Below are 16,434 nucleotides of genomic sequence, written 5' to 3' on the forward strand. Positions count from 1 at the left end.
CTCAGGTGATCCACCTGCCTTGATCTCCCAGAGAGCTGGGGTTACAGGCTTGAGCCATCGTGCCTGACATCAATTTCTTAATCTTTCTGCAGATGTGCTTTCTCTGATTTGACACATCTATCTGTGTACTTTGCTCCATAAATTCCTGAGGTCAGACTTGAATATAAAACCCAAGTACAATTTTCCAGGAGCAGGAAAATGATTGGCTGATTTGGGGTCAGATGAACACTGCTGGTACAACCAGTGGTCAGAAAGGTAAAAGTCATGTGACTACAGTCAGCTAGGAGGAGGGCTGTAGGTTTGCAGATGCTCTAAAGGTGTGGGAAGAACTGGAGGCAAAGGTGTGTAACTTTGATATGGAAGAAAGTTCACTATTATCACAGGTACTATCTATAATCACTAAGTTAGGTTGTTTCTACATCCAGAAAGCTGCCTGAGTCTGTTCTCTCTGTCATTCCTCTAATTCAGAGGACCCCAATGCCCCATCGTAGACCTGTGGCCTGTTAGGAACTGGGCTGAACAGCAGGAGGTGAGCAGCTGGCAAGCAAGCATTACTGCCTGAGCTCTGCCTCCTATCAGATCAGGAAGAGCATTAGATTCTCACAGGAACTCAAACCCTATTCTTTTGTTTGTTTGTTTTTTTTTTTGAGACGGAGTCTCGCTCTGTCGCCCAGGCTGGAGTGCAGTGGCCGGATCTCAGCTCGCTGCAAGCTCCGCCTTGCGGGTTTACACCATTCTCCTGCCTCAGCCTCCCGAGTAGCTGGGACTACAGGCGCCCGCCACCTCACCTGGCTATTTTTTTTTTTTTTTTTTTTTTGAGACGGAGTCTCGCTCTGCTGCCCAGGCTGGAGTGCAGTGGCGCGATCTCAGCTCACTGCAAGCTCCGCCTCCTGGGTTCACACCATTGTCCTGCCTCAGCCTCCCGAGTAGCTGGGACTACAGGCACCCGCCACCTCGCCCAGCTGGTTTTTTTGTATTTTTTAGTAAATACGGGGTTTCACCGTGTTAGCCAGGATGGTCTCAATCTCCTGACCTCATGATCCGCCCGTCTCGGCCTCCCAAAGTGCTGGGATTACAGGCTTGAGCCACCGCGCCCGGCCTATTTTGTATTTTTTAGTAGAGACGGGGTTTCACGGGGTTAGCCAGGATGGTCTCCATCTCCTGACCTCGTGATCCGCCCGTCTCGGCCTCCCAAAGTGCTGGGATTACAGGCTTGAGCCACCGCACCTGGCCACAAACCCTATTTTGAACTGCAGCTGTGAGGAATCTAGATTGCACACTCCTTATGGGAATCTAACTGATGATCTTGAGGTACAACAGTTTCATTCCAAAACCATTCTCTGCCTCAGGCCCACCCCCCGAGCCCTGTAGAAAACTGTCTTTGATAAAACAGGTCCCTGGTGCCAAAAAGGTAAAATTGGAATCTAATTTAAATCTTCATCTCTTGCCTGAAATATTGCAACAACTTCCTTTTTGCTGTCTTCACTTTCACTCTCCTGAAATCTATTCTTCAATGCCACAGGGTAATAGTGTGAGGATTAAATAAAAACTTTGTCAACTTTAAAGCACTCCACATATATAAAGTAGTAATAAGGCCGTTGCAATGGCTCACACCTGTAATTCCAACACTTTGGGAGGTCAAGGTGGGAGGATCACTTGAGGCCAGGAGTTCAAGGCCAACTTGAACAGAGCGAGACGCTATCTCAAAAATAAAAAAAAAGCCAGGCGGCCGGGCGCAGTGGCTCAAGCCTGTAATCCCAGCACTTTGGGAGGCCGAGACGGGTGGATCACGAGGTCAGGAGATCGAGACCATCCTGGCTAACACAGTGAAACCCCGTCTCTACTAAAAATACAAAAACTTAGCCGGGCGAGGTGGCAGGCGCCTGTAGTCCCAGCTACTCGGGAGGCTGAGGCAGGAGAATGGCGTGAACCCGGGAGGCGGAGCTTGCAGTGAGCTGAGATCCGGCCACTGCACTCCAGCCTGGGTGACAGAGTGAGACTCCGTCTCAAAAAAAAAAAAAAAAAAAAAAAGCCAGGCATGATGGATCACACCTGTAATTCCAGCACTTTGGGAGGCCAAGGCAGGTGGATCACCTGAGGTCAGGAGTTTGAGACCAGCCTGGCCAACATGGTGAAACCCTGTCTCTACTAAAAATACAAAAAATTAGCTGGGTGTGGTGGCGAGTGCCTAAAATCCCAGTTACTTGGGAGGCTGAGGCATGGAGACTCGCTTGCATCTGGGAGGTGGGGGTTGCAGTGAGCTGAGATCGCATCCCTGCACTCCAGCCTGGGTAACAGAGTGAGACTCCATCTAAAAAAAAATAATAATAATAATAATAACAAATTAGTAATAGTGGAGGGGAAATAGATCTAACCAAATAACTTGTCTTCTTAAAAACTTTCAGTGATTTATTCAGTACCTAGAGAACAAAGCTCCTTATATATGTATTTTTTGAGACGGAGTCTTGCTCTGTTGCCCAGGCTGGAGTGCAGTGGGGTGATCTCGACTCACTGCAACCTCCACCTCCCAGGTTCAAGCAATTCTGTGCCTCAGCCTCCCAAGTAGCTGGGATTACTTGCATGCGTCACCACGCCCAGCTACTTTTTGTAGTTTTAGTAGAGATGGGGTTTTGCCATCTTGGCCAGGCTGGTCTTGAACTGACCACGTGATCCACCCACCTTGGCTTCCCAAAGTGCTGGGATTACAGGCTTGAGCCACCGCGCCTGGCCTCTTCTTACATGTTTTGTTGTTGTTGTTGCTTGCTTTTTGGGACAAGATCTCACTCTGTAGCCCAGGTTGGAGTGCAGTGTCCCATCATAGCTCACTGCAGCCTTGACGTCCTGAGCTCAAGCAATCCTCCCACCTCAGCTTCCGGGATAGCTGAGACCACAGGCACAAGCCACCATGCCCAGCTTATTCTTTTTGGAGATATGGGGTCCCACTATGTTGCCCAGGCTGGCCTCCAACTCCTGAGCTCAAGCGATCCTCTCCTGCCTTGGCTTCCCAAAGTGCTGGGATCACAGGCGTGAGCCACTGTGCAGGCCTTATATGATCTTAAGCCTCTTCATATCCTGAACTAAATGTAACTTTCCAGTTTCGGCACTTGTTCTGGCACTTTTCCTCCCTCGCTAGATAATACTAATCTTTAATCATGTAGTTTGTTTCCATGCCCATACTACCCTATCTGCTTATAGTGTCTTCCACTTCGCCCAAGAAATCCTACTCAGCTAGCTTGTGTTGTTTTGAGACACTCTCGTTCTGTCGCCCACGCTGGAGTACAGTGGCGAGATCTCGGTTCGTTGCAACCTCTTCCTCCCGGGTTCAAGCGATTCTCGGCCCTACTCAGCCTTTAAAACCGGAATCACGGGTCAAAACTTTCTGGTAAACCACGAGACGGTTTAGGTTATGAAATTCAATGCCCCCTTCCTCTGAAGTCCTGCAAATCTCCAGTAAAGCACCACAGATTGACGAATATTCCAGCCATTTCCCTCTCCCCTCCGATAGCTCCATTTCTCACTTCTATCCATCTTCTCGAGCTTCCTCAGCTCCTCCACCTCCATGAGGCCTGGAAAGCACCTGGTTCCAGGAATGTGAGTCGGAGGCTCAGAGCTACCAGCGCCAAAAGCTGACGTTCAGATACTGCTGAAACAAACCACAAGAGTGCTAAGGCTCCAGGTAATAGTCCGGCTCCAGGTAATAGTCCAGCTGGGATGACGGTAGGAACTCGCAGGCCCGCCGGCGGTGCATGCCGGGAGATACAGTCCCGGGCCGACGCATTACCTCTTGGGAGTTGTAGTCTTCGATCTGGTAAACAGACCACAGCAACTCTGATGTCTTCCCCCACCGTCCCCCGAAAACCCTCGCCCCACCCGCGAGGGACTAGGGTAAGAGTAGGGGCGTTGCCGTGGTTGGCCTAGAACTCCCAGGCTCAGACGATCCTCTCGCCTCGGCCTCCCGAGTTAGCTGGGACTACGCGCGTGAGCCACCGCGCCCGGCATAAAGTCTGAATTAGTCCTTACGCAAAAAGGGAAGAGGGCAGTCCGTAACCTCGCGCAGGATCAAGCTCTCGAGTTCCAGTCTTGGGCTAGCGCGGTGGGCGGAAGGGGCAAGAAGGCGGATCCGGAAGGCGGAGATACGTTACGCCGACGCGTGCGTGACCCTGGGCGAGAGGGTTTGGCGCGAATTCTGAAAGCCGCCGTCGGAGCGCGCCCAGCGACCAGAGACCGACCCTTAAGGAGAGCGCGGCGCTTCCCGAGGCGTGCAGCTGGGAGCTGAAACTCGTCTGGGTTGTGCGCAGAAGGCTGGGGCAAGCGAGTAGACTTGAAGTAGGGCGTAAGCCAGGGGCGTTGGGGTCCGCGCGGGTCAGGCGCGTGTCACCCCCGCAGGGTGAAGTCGGAGCGCGCGGCCCGTTGGAAAGAGCAGCGCTGAGGGCCAAGGTGAGTGTGTGAGGCGCAGGCCGGGCCCTCTATAGCTGCGGCTCGTCGTCGCCCACCTGGGTCCTGGCCGGTCCAATGCTCAGGGGCAGGTGGGGTCTCCGCGCACAGTGTGAAACCCGGACGTGGCAGGGCGTGTCCGCGTCCGACCGACTCTCAGTTGCTGGGGCGAAAACACAGGTGGATCCCAGTCTTTAGAACTAGGGGAGAAACATTAGAGCCTTCATAGCCAACACCCGTTTTATGAGTTTGAGCGAGGAGTCTGAGATCAGAGCGGTGTAGCCACAGCTGTTTAATATCACAGCCAGGGCTTCCGGATTCTTGGTCTGTCTTTCCGTTACACCGTGCTTAGAAAGTACCAACCTGCAATTGCCAAAACAGTATTTTCGTCATCTAATGCGGAAAACCATTCGCATGATGCCTAGAGAATGATCTGAAGTGAGGCTTGGTTTTCTTAAAACTTTTTTTTTTTTTTTTTTTTTGAGATGAAGTCTCGCTCTTTAGCCCAGGCTGGAGTGTAGTGGCGCGATCTCGGCTCACTGCAACCTCCGCCTCCCGGGTTCAAGCGATTCTCCTACCTCAGCCTCCCAAGGAGCTGGGATTACAGGCTCCCGCCACCACGACTGGCTGATTTTTGTATTTTTAGTAGAGACAGGGTTTCACTATGCTGGTCAGGCTGGTGTCGAACTCCTGACCTCAGGTTATCCACCCGCCTCCACCTCCCAAAGTGCTGGGATTACAGGCGTGAACCACCGCGCCTGGCCCCTGTTTTTTTTTTTTTTTTTGAGACAGAGTCTTGCTCTGTCGCCCAGGCTGGAGTGCAGTGGCGCAATCTCGGCTCACTGCAAGCTCCGCCTCCCGGGTTCACGCCATTCTCCTGCCTCAGCCTCCTGAGTAGCTGGGACTACAGGCTCCCGCCACCGCGCCCGGCTAATTTTTTTTTGTATTTTTAGTAGAAACGGGGTTTCACCGTGGTCTCGATCTCCTGACCTTGTGATCCGCCCGCCTCGGCCTCCCAAAGTGCTGGGATTACAGGCGTGAGCCACCGCGCCCGGCTTTTTTTTTTTTTTTTTAAACTTCTAAAGTGATATGTAATATACATGTAGAAAAATGCACATTCACAACTGTATACAACTCCGTGAATTATTACAAAATATACTGGCCGGGTGTAGTGTCTCAAGTCTGTAGTCCCAGCACTTTAGGAGGTGGAGGCGGGAGGACAATTGAGCCCAAGAGTTCGAGAACAGCCTGGTCAAGATAGTGAGACCAGTATCTCTACAGATAGAAAAAATTAGCCAGGCTTGGTGGCGTGCACCTGTAGGCCCAGCTATTCAGGAGGCTGAGAAGGGAGGATCTAGCCTGGGAAGTATAAGCTGCAGTGAGCCGTGATCAGGCCACTGCACTCCAACCTGGGCGATAGAGCAAGACAAAATGAATGTACACCTACGTAATCACCACTTAATAGAATGGTCCCCAGAAGCCTTCCTTATGTAGTATTTAATATTTTCCCCTTTTTACAGTGGTAACTGGTACACTGGTTTCTAATGCGATTAACTAATGTTGCTCGTTTTTGAATTTTATATAAAAATACATCAGGAGTGTTGAGTGTTTCGTTGTTTTACATGCTTGACAACACGATTTTCAGCCTTTTATATTTAACTATTCTGGCCGGGCGCGGTGATTCACGCCTGTAATCCCAGCACTTTGGGAGGCTGAGACGTGCGGATCACAAGGTCAGGAGATAGAGACCATCCTGGCTAACATGGTGAAACCCGGTCTCTACTAAAAATACAAAAAAAATTAGCCGGGCGTGGTGGCGGGCGCCCGTAGTCCCAGCTACTGGGGAGGCTGAGGCAGGAGAATTGCGGTGAACCGAGATGCAATGAGTCGGGAGGCGGAGCTTGCAGTGAGCCGAGATGGCGCCACTGCACTCCAGCCTGGGCGACAGAGCAAGACTCCGTCTCAAAAAAAAAAAAAAAAAAAAATTTTTTTTTTTTACTATTCTGCTGGTTACACAGTAATGTCTCAATGTGATTTTAATTTTCCTGATTACTAATGAGGTTGGGTATTTGTTCATATGTTTTTCCCATTTGGATATCTTCTGTGATGTACTTGTTCAAATCTCTTGTCTATTTTTCTACTTTTTCTTACTGATGTGAAGTTCTTTTTTTTTTTTTTTTTTGTTGAGACAGAGTCTCGCTTTGTCGCCCAGACTGGAGTGCAGTGGCCGGATCTCAGCTCACTGCAAGCTCCGCCTCCCGGGTTCGCGCCATTCTCCTGCCTCAGCCTCCCCAGTAGCTGGGACTACAGGCGCCCGCCACCATGCCCAGCTAGTTTTTTGTATTTTTTAGTAGAGACGGGGTTTCACCGTGTTAGCCAGGATGGTCTCGATCTCCTGACCTCGTGATCCGCCCGTCTTGGCCTCCCTAAGTGCTGGGATTACAGGCTTGAGCCACCGCGCCAGGCCAAAGTTCTTTATATTCTGGTTATCAGCCCTCAGTTATGTTTGTGCTAAATGTTTTCACCTCTACTGTGGTTTGACTTGTCATTCTCTTAGTGGTGTCCTTTGATGAATAGAAGTGCTGAATTTATTTTTTTATTTTTTATTTTATTTATTTATATTTCCTTTTGAGACAGAGAGTCACTCTTGTTGCCCAAGCTGGAGTGCAATGGCGCGATCTTGGCTGACCGCAACCTCCACCTCCCGGGTTCAAGCGATTCTCCTGCCTCAGCCTCCTGAGTAGCTGGGATTACAGGCATGTGCTACCACGCCCGGCTAATTTTGTATTTTTCTTTAGTAGAGACAGGGTTTCTCCATGTTGGTCAGGCTGGTCTCGAACTCCTGAACTCAGGTGATCTGCCCGTCTCAGCCTCCCAAAGTGCTGGGAGTACAGGCCTGAGCCACAGTGCCTGGCCGAAGTGCTGAATTTAAATGTAGTTCAGCTTTCAGTCTTTTCCTTTTTGGCTAGTGCGTTATGTATCGTTTCAAGAAATCTTTTTATATCCCAAGGTTGTGAAAATAATAAGTTTTACTTTGTTTTTGACAGATGATTGTACATATTTATGAGAACAAGTTGATATTTCAGTACATATATATTGAATAATGAATGATCAAATCAGGGTAATCAGCATATCCATCAATTCAGTTCAAACACTTGTCATTTCTCTTTGTGGTGAGAACATTCAAAATACTCTCTTCTGGCTATTTTGAAGTACTCATTACATTAGTGTTTACTGTAGTCACCCTACTATGAAATAGAACCCTAGAACTTATTCCTCCTATCTAACTGAAACTTTGTGCCTGTTGATCAACCTCTCTCCTTCCTGCCCCCTGCAACGGCTGCATTCTCCTCAGTCTCTGGTTACCACTCTTCTATTTGTTCCTTGTATGAGATGAACTTTTTTTTTTTTGAGACGCAGTCTCGCTCTGTCATGAGGCTGGAGTACAGTGGTGTGATCTCAGCTCACTGCAGTCTTCTGCCTTCCAGGTTCAAGCCATTCTCCTGCCGCAGCCTCCTGAGTAGCTGGGATTACAGGCGTGTGCCACCACACCCTGCTAATATTTGCAGTTTTAGTAGAGACAGGGTTTCACATGTTGGCCGGGATGGTCTCAATCTCCTGACCTCGTGATCTACCCACCTAGGCCTCCTAAAGAGCTGGGATTACAGGCATGAGCCTCTGCACCCTGCCAAGATCAACTTTTTTAGAATCTACATATGAGTGAGATCACACAGTATTTGTTTGCAAACACATTCATAACGTATAATGGGGTATATAAAAATAAGTAAAACTTGGCCCCTACTCTGAAGGAATATAAAGCAGGAGAACAGAGAGACACAATAAGAGAATGGCCTTGGCTCTTCCTAAAGTCTTTTTGATACAACTAGCTAGATAGAAGATAGGGAGAGAGATGCACCTTATTTCTCTAGTGTTTATACTGATAGGCATTTGTATTTTTCAGTAATGGCAATGCAGATGCAGCTTGAAGCAAATGCAGATACTTCAGTGGAAGAAGAAAGCTTTGGCCCACAACCCATTTCACGGTTAGAGGTATGTGCTTAGTTGCTAATTTTGAAAATATATACTAGATTCTTCTACCTAGTGGAAGGTATTATAACCTTTACATAAACTGTAGGTTTACTACCAAGGTCAAGACCCAAGACTTTTCAGAAGTGTTGTCAATAATCCTGTGGAAAGGCTGCAGATTGTTGCTAAATATGTCTGGCAGGGCGTCTTCCTTTGTCAACCATTCTCTTCTTACTTTATCATTTTTATTTCTGAGAGCTGGACTGTCAGAAACTGAGGCCTAGGATCCCATGGTGGAATGTCTGTGCTGTGCTTTTTTTTGTTTGTTTGTTTGTTTTGAGATGGGTTTCGCTCTTGTTGCCTAAGCTGGAGTACAGAGGCGCAATCTCGGCTCACTACAACCTCTGCCTCCCAGGTTCAAGCGATTCTCCTGCCTCAGCCTCCCAAGTAGCTGGAATTACAGGCATGCGCTACCACGCCCAGCTAATTTTATATCTGTATATGTTTTTGTTTTTGTTTTTTTTTTTTGGGAGATGGAGTCTCGCTCTGTCGCCCAGGCTGGAGTGCAATGGCTGGATCTCCGCTCACTGCAAGCTCCGCCTCCCGGGTTTACGCCATTCTCCTGCCTCAGCCTCCCGAGTAGCTGGGACTACAGGCGCCCGCCACCTTACCTGGCTAGTTTTTTTGTATTTTTTAGTAGAGACAGGGTTTCTCTATGTTGGTCAGGCTAGTCTCGAACTCCCGACCTCAGGTGATCTGCCCGCCTTGGACTCCCAAAGTGCTGGGATTACAGGCATGAGCCACGATGCCCGGCCTGTGCTGTTTTTTGTTTTGTTTTTAAGAAATGGGTCTTACTGTGTTGACCAGGTTGGTCTTGAACTCCTGGTCTCAAGCAATCCACCTGCCTCAGCGTCCCAAACTGCTAGGATTACAGTCATGAGCCACCACGCCCAGCCAAAGCATCCTGTGCTGTTTGCACTAAGTATGAAAGTGCCGTTCTGGGAATTATAGTGGCCTGGACCAGTTATGCAAGGAAGACAGGGTAGCAACTTCTTTTTTTTTTTTTTTTTTTTTTTTGAGACAGAGTCTTGCTCTGTCGCCCAGGCTGGGGTGCAGTGGCCGGATCTCAGCTCACTGCAAGCTCCGCCTCCCGGGTTTAGACCATTCTCCTGCCTCAGCCTCCCGAGTAGCTGGGACTACAGGCGCCCGCCACCTCGCCCGGCTAGTTTTTTGTATTTTTTTTAGTAGAGACGGGGTTTCACCGTGTTAGCCAGGATGGTCTCGATCTCCTGACCTCGTGATCCGCCCGTCTCGGCCTCCCAAAGTGCTGGGATTACAGGCTTGAGCCACCGCGCCCGGCAGCCAACTTCTCTTTATTGACTTAGCTTTGTGCTGTCAGCTGTCATTGGCAGAGAGAAGGCTGTGGTGGTGTTACGGTATAAGAGATAAGCTCCAATTCAGGATTCTGCACAAGAACATTAAGCACCGGAGCTGAGGCCTCACACTATTTCTGCCCATTGTATAGAGACTGCCGTGTGAGTGCAGCTGATTGGGGCTGAGATAAGTAGGGGGAAAGCAGAGAAAGACTTGATTTTTCTGTCTCTTTTTTCAAATTTCCCATCTCCGACTAATCTTCAAGACTCTAGGAGTGCAAAAAGCTTATTTAAAAAAGACTCTAGAAGTTACTTAAATGGATTTGTGATAAACATTTTAAAGTTCAGAATCATAACTTCTGGTGCCGTGAGCATCCTTATACTCATACATGCATATTGCTTATTGCTTAAATATTAACAGCAGACATGGCTTATGTTGGCAAACTAATCTTTCCCCTCTTCTAAATTCTCCCAACCCCTGAATACACTCACATTCACCTACTAACTCATGTTTTCCCAGAAGTCATGGTTTTGGTGGCTAATGAAACCAAAACTGACTTGAATATAGGAAGAAAGAGGTGGATTTGGGTGGTTTAAGAAGAGATATAAAAGTCCCTGACAAAAAGTAGTTTTCCTCACTGTTAATGTCAGTTGTTAGAGCAGAGCTTTCTGGTCATTGTTCAACAAAAAGGTATTGATAGGCCAAGATAGCGCTCTTTTCATTCTGAGCAGCCTTATCTGTTTACCCTACCATAGTGTAAAAATATCATTTTTTATGTGCTTGATATGGAAAGTGCTGAGCAACACGGTCTTAAACTGATCTTGTAGGGCCCAAAGTCTCGGAGATCATTTAGGATCACACAAAAAAAGTTGGGAGTTACTTTTTAATTCCATTTGCTTATAAGAGTTCTTTTTAATATACATGGCATAGTGCTAGTTTAAAATTATTGATTTTGATAATGAAAAGGTTGTTAATTTGTTATTAAGTACCTCATATATAGGGCTCATTTTTCAGCTTTTGCATATAATCCAGTAGGCTCTCTATATCCCTGGATTCTGCATCAGCAAATTCAACAAACTGCATATCAAAAATTCAATCAACTACATATAAAAAAAAAAGTATACAGGAGGATGTATAGAGGTTATATGCAGGTAATATGCCATTTTATATAAGGGACTTGAGCATTCTTGGATTTTGTTATCTGCTGGGGATCCTGGAACCAACTTCCCATCTCCCCACCCCAGGATTTCAAGGGACAGTTGTATTACAAGTCTTCAAGCACCTCTGTGGCGTATGTAGGACACATATCATCTGTGTTAGATTAAATAACTAAAGTTTAAATTTATCCATGGTTTTCTTCATTTGCAGCAGTGTGGCATAAATGCCAACGATGTGAAGAAATTGGAAGAAGCTGGATTCCATACTGTGGAGGCTGTTGCCTATGCACCAAAGAAGGAGCTAATAAATATTAAGGGAATTAGTGAAGCCAAAGCTGATAAAATTCTGGTAAGTACTGCTTAATTGACCTAAGGAGGCATTAGTGGGACTAGTACAAAAGGTAATGTAGTGAAAGACTTCTTCCTTCCATCTCTCATTCTTCTGTCATCTCGTTCTCCTTTCCAGGGGTGACTGTTACCTGTTTCTTTTTTTTTTTTTTGGAGACAGGTTCTTGCTCTGTCACACAGGCTGGAGTGCAGTGGTGCCATCTCAGCTCACTGCAGCCTTCGCCTCCTAAGCTCAAGCGATTCTTCCACCTCAGTCTCCCAAGTAGCTGGGACTACAGGCACATGCCACCATGCTGGGGTAGTCTCGAACTCCTGAGCTCAGGTGATTCACCTACCTCAGCCTCCCAAAGTGCTGGGATTACAGGTGTGAGCTACTGTGCCTGGCCTCTTTATTTTTCTAGCTTCATATAGTTCTTTAACATCCATATTTCGCCATGGTTACATTTTGTTTTATGAACCTATTCCTTCAGTATTTATATAGTTACACAGTTTTACTGCCTTTATCCTTGCAGTTTTATATAGTATAGAGCAGATTTTTTTTTTTTTTTTTTTTTTTTTTTGAGACAGAGTCTTGCTCTATTGCCAGGCTGGAGTACAGTGGTGCAATCTCGGCTCACTGCAACTTCCGCCTCCCAGGTTCAAGCAATTCTCCTGCCTCAGCCTCCCCATTAGCTGGGACTACAGGTACCTGCCACCACGCCCAGCTTATTTTTGTATTTTTGGTAGAGACAGGGTTTCACCATGTTGGCCAGGATGGTCTTGATCTCCTGACCTTGTGATCTGCCTACCTCAGCCTCCTAAAGTGCTGAGATAACAGGTGTGAGCCACCATGCCCCGCTGCAAATATTTATTTATTTATTTATTTATTTATTTATTTATTTTTTTTTTTTTTTTTGAGACGGAGTCTCGCTCTGCCGCCCAGGCTGGAGTGCAGTGGCCGGATCTCAGCTCACTGCAAGCTCCGCCTCCCGGGTTCACGCCATTCTTCTGCCTCAGCCTCCCGAGTAGTTGGGACTACAGGCGCCCGCCACCGCGCCCGGCTAGTTTTTTGTATTTTTTAGTAGAGACGGGGTTTCACCGTGTTAGCCAGGATGGTCTCGATCTCCTGACCTCGTGATCCGCCAGTCTCGGCCTCCCAAAGTGCTGGGATTACAGGCTTGAGCCACCGCGCCCGATCTGCAAATATTTATTTATAAAATTGTATTTTCACGTATCGATTACTGTTAGCGTTAGATAAATTTATTGGATTACTCAAATAAATGAATATTTGTTGAAGTGGTTGCTTAATTGGAAATAAGAAAGAGTTCTGAGTCCTTAACAGTACTTTTGTTAAAAGATTGTCATATTGACTAAGCCAGTAGGGGTCCCTAAAGTCTTTCTGTTTTCACTTTTTGGGCATCAGTTTTTGTGAATGAACAAATGCTGACAGGATCTTTACTTTTTGCCTTGTGAGATCTTGGTTTCAGAAATCGAATCACTTCTCTGCTTCTATGAACACAAAAATGCAAACCTAGAATATCATGATTTGAAATGCAAAATGGTATAGACATATGTGTCTTAACTTTTCAATATTTTATGTTCTTAGTTTCTGGCCAGTAAAGATTATGATTGTATTGTTTGTTTTCCTTTTTTTTTTTTTTTCTGAGGCAGAGTCTCGCTGTGTCACCCAGGCTGGAGCACAGTGGTGCAATCTTGGCTTGGCTCACTGCAACCTTTGCCTCCCAGGTTCAAGTGATTCTCCTGCCTCAACCTCCCGAGTAGCTGGGATTACAGGCGCCCACCACCACACTTGGTTACTTTTTGTATTTTCAGTTGAAACGGGGTTTCACCATGTTGCCCAGGCTGGTCTCAAACTCCTGGCCTCAAGCAGTCCACCTGCCTCAGCCTCCCAAAGTGCTGAAATTACAGGCACGAGCCACTATGCCCACCTTTTAAAAAAAAAAAAAAGAGAGAGAGAGACAGACTCTCACTCTGTTGCCCAGGCTGGAGTGCAATGGCATGATCATAGCTCACTGCAGCTTCAAACTCTTGGGCTCAAGGAATTCTCCTCAGCCTCCTGAGTAGCTGGGACTACAGGCACATGCCACTAACCTGGCCATTTCTACCAGTTTCGTCTTTGCTAATACCTTCTCTTTCTGTTTTTCACCAAAGGAAGTAGTCTATATTCCTTGAGCTCCCATGGCTCTTTTGTTAGTACTTCTTATATTACCCATCACATCTACTTGTACTATAGTTATTTTGTATAGTGTATCTTCCTGATTAAATTATAAGTTCTGTGGAGGCAAGAATCTGCTCTTCTTTTTCTCCATATCCTTCAGAGTCCCTGGGATTATGTTTCATACAGAGTAAGTGTCTAGTATATGTTTGTTGCACGGAATTGACAGTGAGTATATGAATTGGTCAGGCTGGTCTCAAAATCCTGGCCTCGGGTAATCCGCCCGCCTCAGTCTCCCAAAGTGCTGGGATTACAGGCGTGAGCCAATGCACCTGGCCCTGTAATAAATTTTTAAATGAAATATTAAATATATAGAAAAGTTTAGAAAATAAACTTTCATTGACTTTTTCAACTATTTGTTTATTTTTTTTTTCCTTCATGGGAAATTTTAAAATTATAAAAGTTTAATCTTTGTACTTTCCATGGGTCTATTTAGATTTTCTTTTCTTTTTTTTTTTTTTTTTTTTGTTGTTGTTGTTGAGACAGAGTCTCGCTTTGTCTCCCAGGCTGGAGTGCAGTGGCCCGATCTCAGCTCACTGCAAGCTCCGCCTCCCGGGTTTACGCCATTCTCCCGCCTCAGCCTCCCAAGTAGCTGGGACTACAGGTGCCCGCCACCTCGCCCGGCTAGGTTTTTGTATTTTTTAATAGAGTCGGGGTTTCACCGAGTTAGCCAGGATAGTCTCGATCTCCTAACTTCGTGATCCGCCCGTCTTGGCCTCCCAAAGTGCTGGGATTACAGGCTTGAGCCACCGCGCCCGGCCTCTTTTTTTTTTTGGTTTTTTTTTTTTTTGAGACGGAGTCTTGCTCTGTCACCCAGGCTGGAGTGCAGTGGCGCGATCTCAGCTCACTATAAGCTCCGCCTCCCAGGTTCATGCCATTCTCCTGCCTCAGCCTCCCGAGTAGCTGGGACTACAGGTGCCTAACACCATGCCTGGCTAATTTTTTGTATTTTTAGTAGAGATGGGGTTTCACCATGTTAGCCAGTATGGTCTTGATCTCCTGACCTCGTGATCCGCCCGACTCGGCCTCCCAAAGTGCTGGGATTACAGGCGTGAGCCACCGCGCCCGGCCTAGATTTTCTTCTTGAGTGAGTTTTTGTAGTTTATCTTTCTAGGAATTTGCTTATTTCATCTAAGTTATCTAACTTGTTGACATAGAGTTGCTCAAAGGGTTTCCTTATACTACTTTTTATTTCCATAAAGTCAGTAGTAATGTTCCCTCTTTCATTCTTGATTTTAGTAATTTGAGTCTTTTCTCTCTTTTTTTGGTCAGTGCAGCTAAAAGTTTGTCAATTTCGTTGATGTTTTCAAAGAACCAGCTTTTGGTTTCATTGATTTTTCTCTATTATTCTGTCCTTTACCTAATAGTTTCGACCCAACTTGTTTTATTTCCATCCTTCTGCTTGCTTTGTTTTGTTTGCTGTTCTTTGGAAGGTTAGGTTAGGATTTATCTGTTTCATTTTTAGAGACAGAGTCTTGTTCTGTTACTTTGTTGCAGTGCAGTGGTGCGATTATAGCTCACTGCAGCCTCCAACTCCTGGTTCAAACAAACCTTCTGCCTCAGCCTCCCAGGTAACTAGGACCACAGGCACGCTCCACAATGGCCTGCTAATTTGTTGGTTTTTTTGTTTGTTTGTTTTTTTTTTTGAGACAGAGTCTCCCTCTGTGCCCAGGCTGGAGTGCAGTGGTGCGATCTCTGCTGACTGCAACCTCCGCCTCTTGGATTCAAGTGATTCTTCTGCCTCAGCCTCCCGAGTGGCTGGGATTACAGGCGCGTGCCATGATGCCTGGCTAATTTTTTGTATTTTTAGTAGAGATGGGGTTTCACCATGTTATCCAGGATGGTCTCGGTCTCCTGACCTCGTGATCTGCCTGCCTTGGCCTCCCAAAGTGCTGGGATTATAGACATGAGCCACCACGCCAGGCCTTTTTTTTTTTTTTTTTTTTTCTGACGGAGTCTTGCTCTGTTGCCCAGGCTGGGGTTCAGTGGTGCGATCTCAGCTCACTGCAGTCTCCACCACCTGGATTCAAGCAATTCTCCTGTTTCAGCCTCCTGAGTAGTTGGGACTACAGGTGCATGCCACCATGCCCAGCTAATTTTTGTATTTTTAGTAGAGATGGGGTTTCACCATATTGGGCAGGCTGGTCTTGAACTCCTGACTTTGTGATCTGCGCACCTCACCCTCCCAAAGTGCTGGGATTACAGGTGTGAGCCACCGTGCCCAGCCATGCCCTGCTAATTTTAAAACATTTTTTAGAGCCAGGGTCCCACTTTGTTGCTCAGGCTGGTCTCAAACTCCTGGCTTCCAGCAGTCCTCCCACCTCAGCCTCCCAAAGTGCTGGGATTACAGGCATGAGCCACCGCACCCAGCCTTCTTTTCTAATATAGGTATTTATAGCTATGAATTTCTCTCTGAGCACTGCTTTTGTTGGAGCCCGTAAGTTTTGGTTTATCTTCATTTTCATTCATTGCAAAAAATATTTTCTCATTTCCCTTGTCATTTCTTCTTTGACTTGTTGGTTATTTAGGAGTGTGTTGCTTTATTTTTGCATATTTGTGAATGCATTTACTTTTCAATTTTAGAATCAACCCATAGTGCTATTATAGAATACTTATCTGTAATTACAAAATAGAATGTGAATGTTCTCAGCCAGACAATATGAAAGAAAAGGTACGGCTGATAGAGGTGGGGAAGTAGCCATGGAGAGAGAAAAGATGGAAGGGCAAATGTCCTCATTTTTACAAAGTAGGAAGTTAAGGGATACAGTCTGCGGTTGATGGAGCAGGAAATGAAGGTGTACTGTATTGTCATTTTTGTCATAAATTGGGCAAAACACATATGTATGGATCTATAATAGTTTTTAAAACTGTATTAACATA

At 46.4% G+C, this 16,434-nt stretch overlaps 1 protein-coding gene across 3 annotated transcripts in view; it reads left to right on the plus strand.

The window, feature by feature from the left end:
• Positions 1-4,166: 4,166 nt before the first annotated feature.
• The window catches only part of RAD51 (RAD51 recombinase), a 40,765-nt gene continuing 28,497 nt past the window's right edge, over positions 4,167-16,434 (plus strand). For all 3 annotated transcript variants that reach the window (XM_015452661.4, XM_005559197.5, XM_073995525.1), the window contains exons 1-3: positions 4,167-4,437; positions 8,396-8,484; positions 11,203-11,340. In XM_015452661.4, coding sequence (XP_015308147.1) covers positions 8,398-8,484; positions 11,203-11,340 — 225 coding nt within the window. In that variant the 5' untranslated portion in view covers positions 4,167-4,437; positions 8,396-8,397. The remainder of the gene's footprint in view (positions 4,438-8,395; positions 8,485-11,202; positions 11,341-16,434) is intronic.

Source organism: Macaca fascicularis, chromosome 7 (assembly GCF_037993035.2).
Source record: "Macaca fascicularis isolate 582-1 chromosome 7, T2T-MFA8v1.1".
Lineage (NCBI taxonomy): Eukaryota > Metazoa > Chordata > Mammalia > Primates > Cercopithecidae > Macaca > Macaca fascicularis.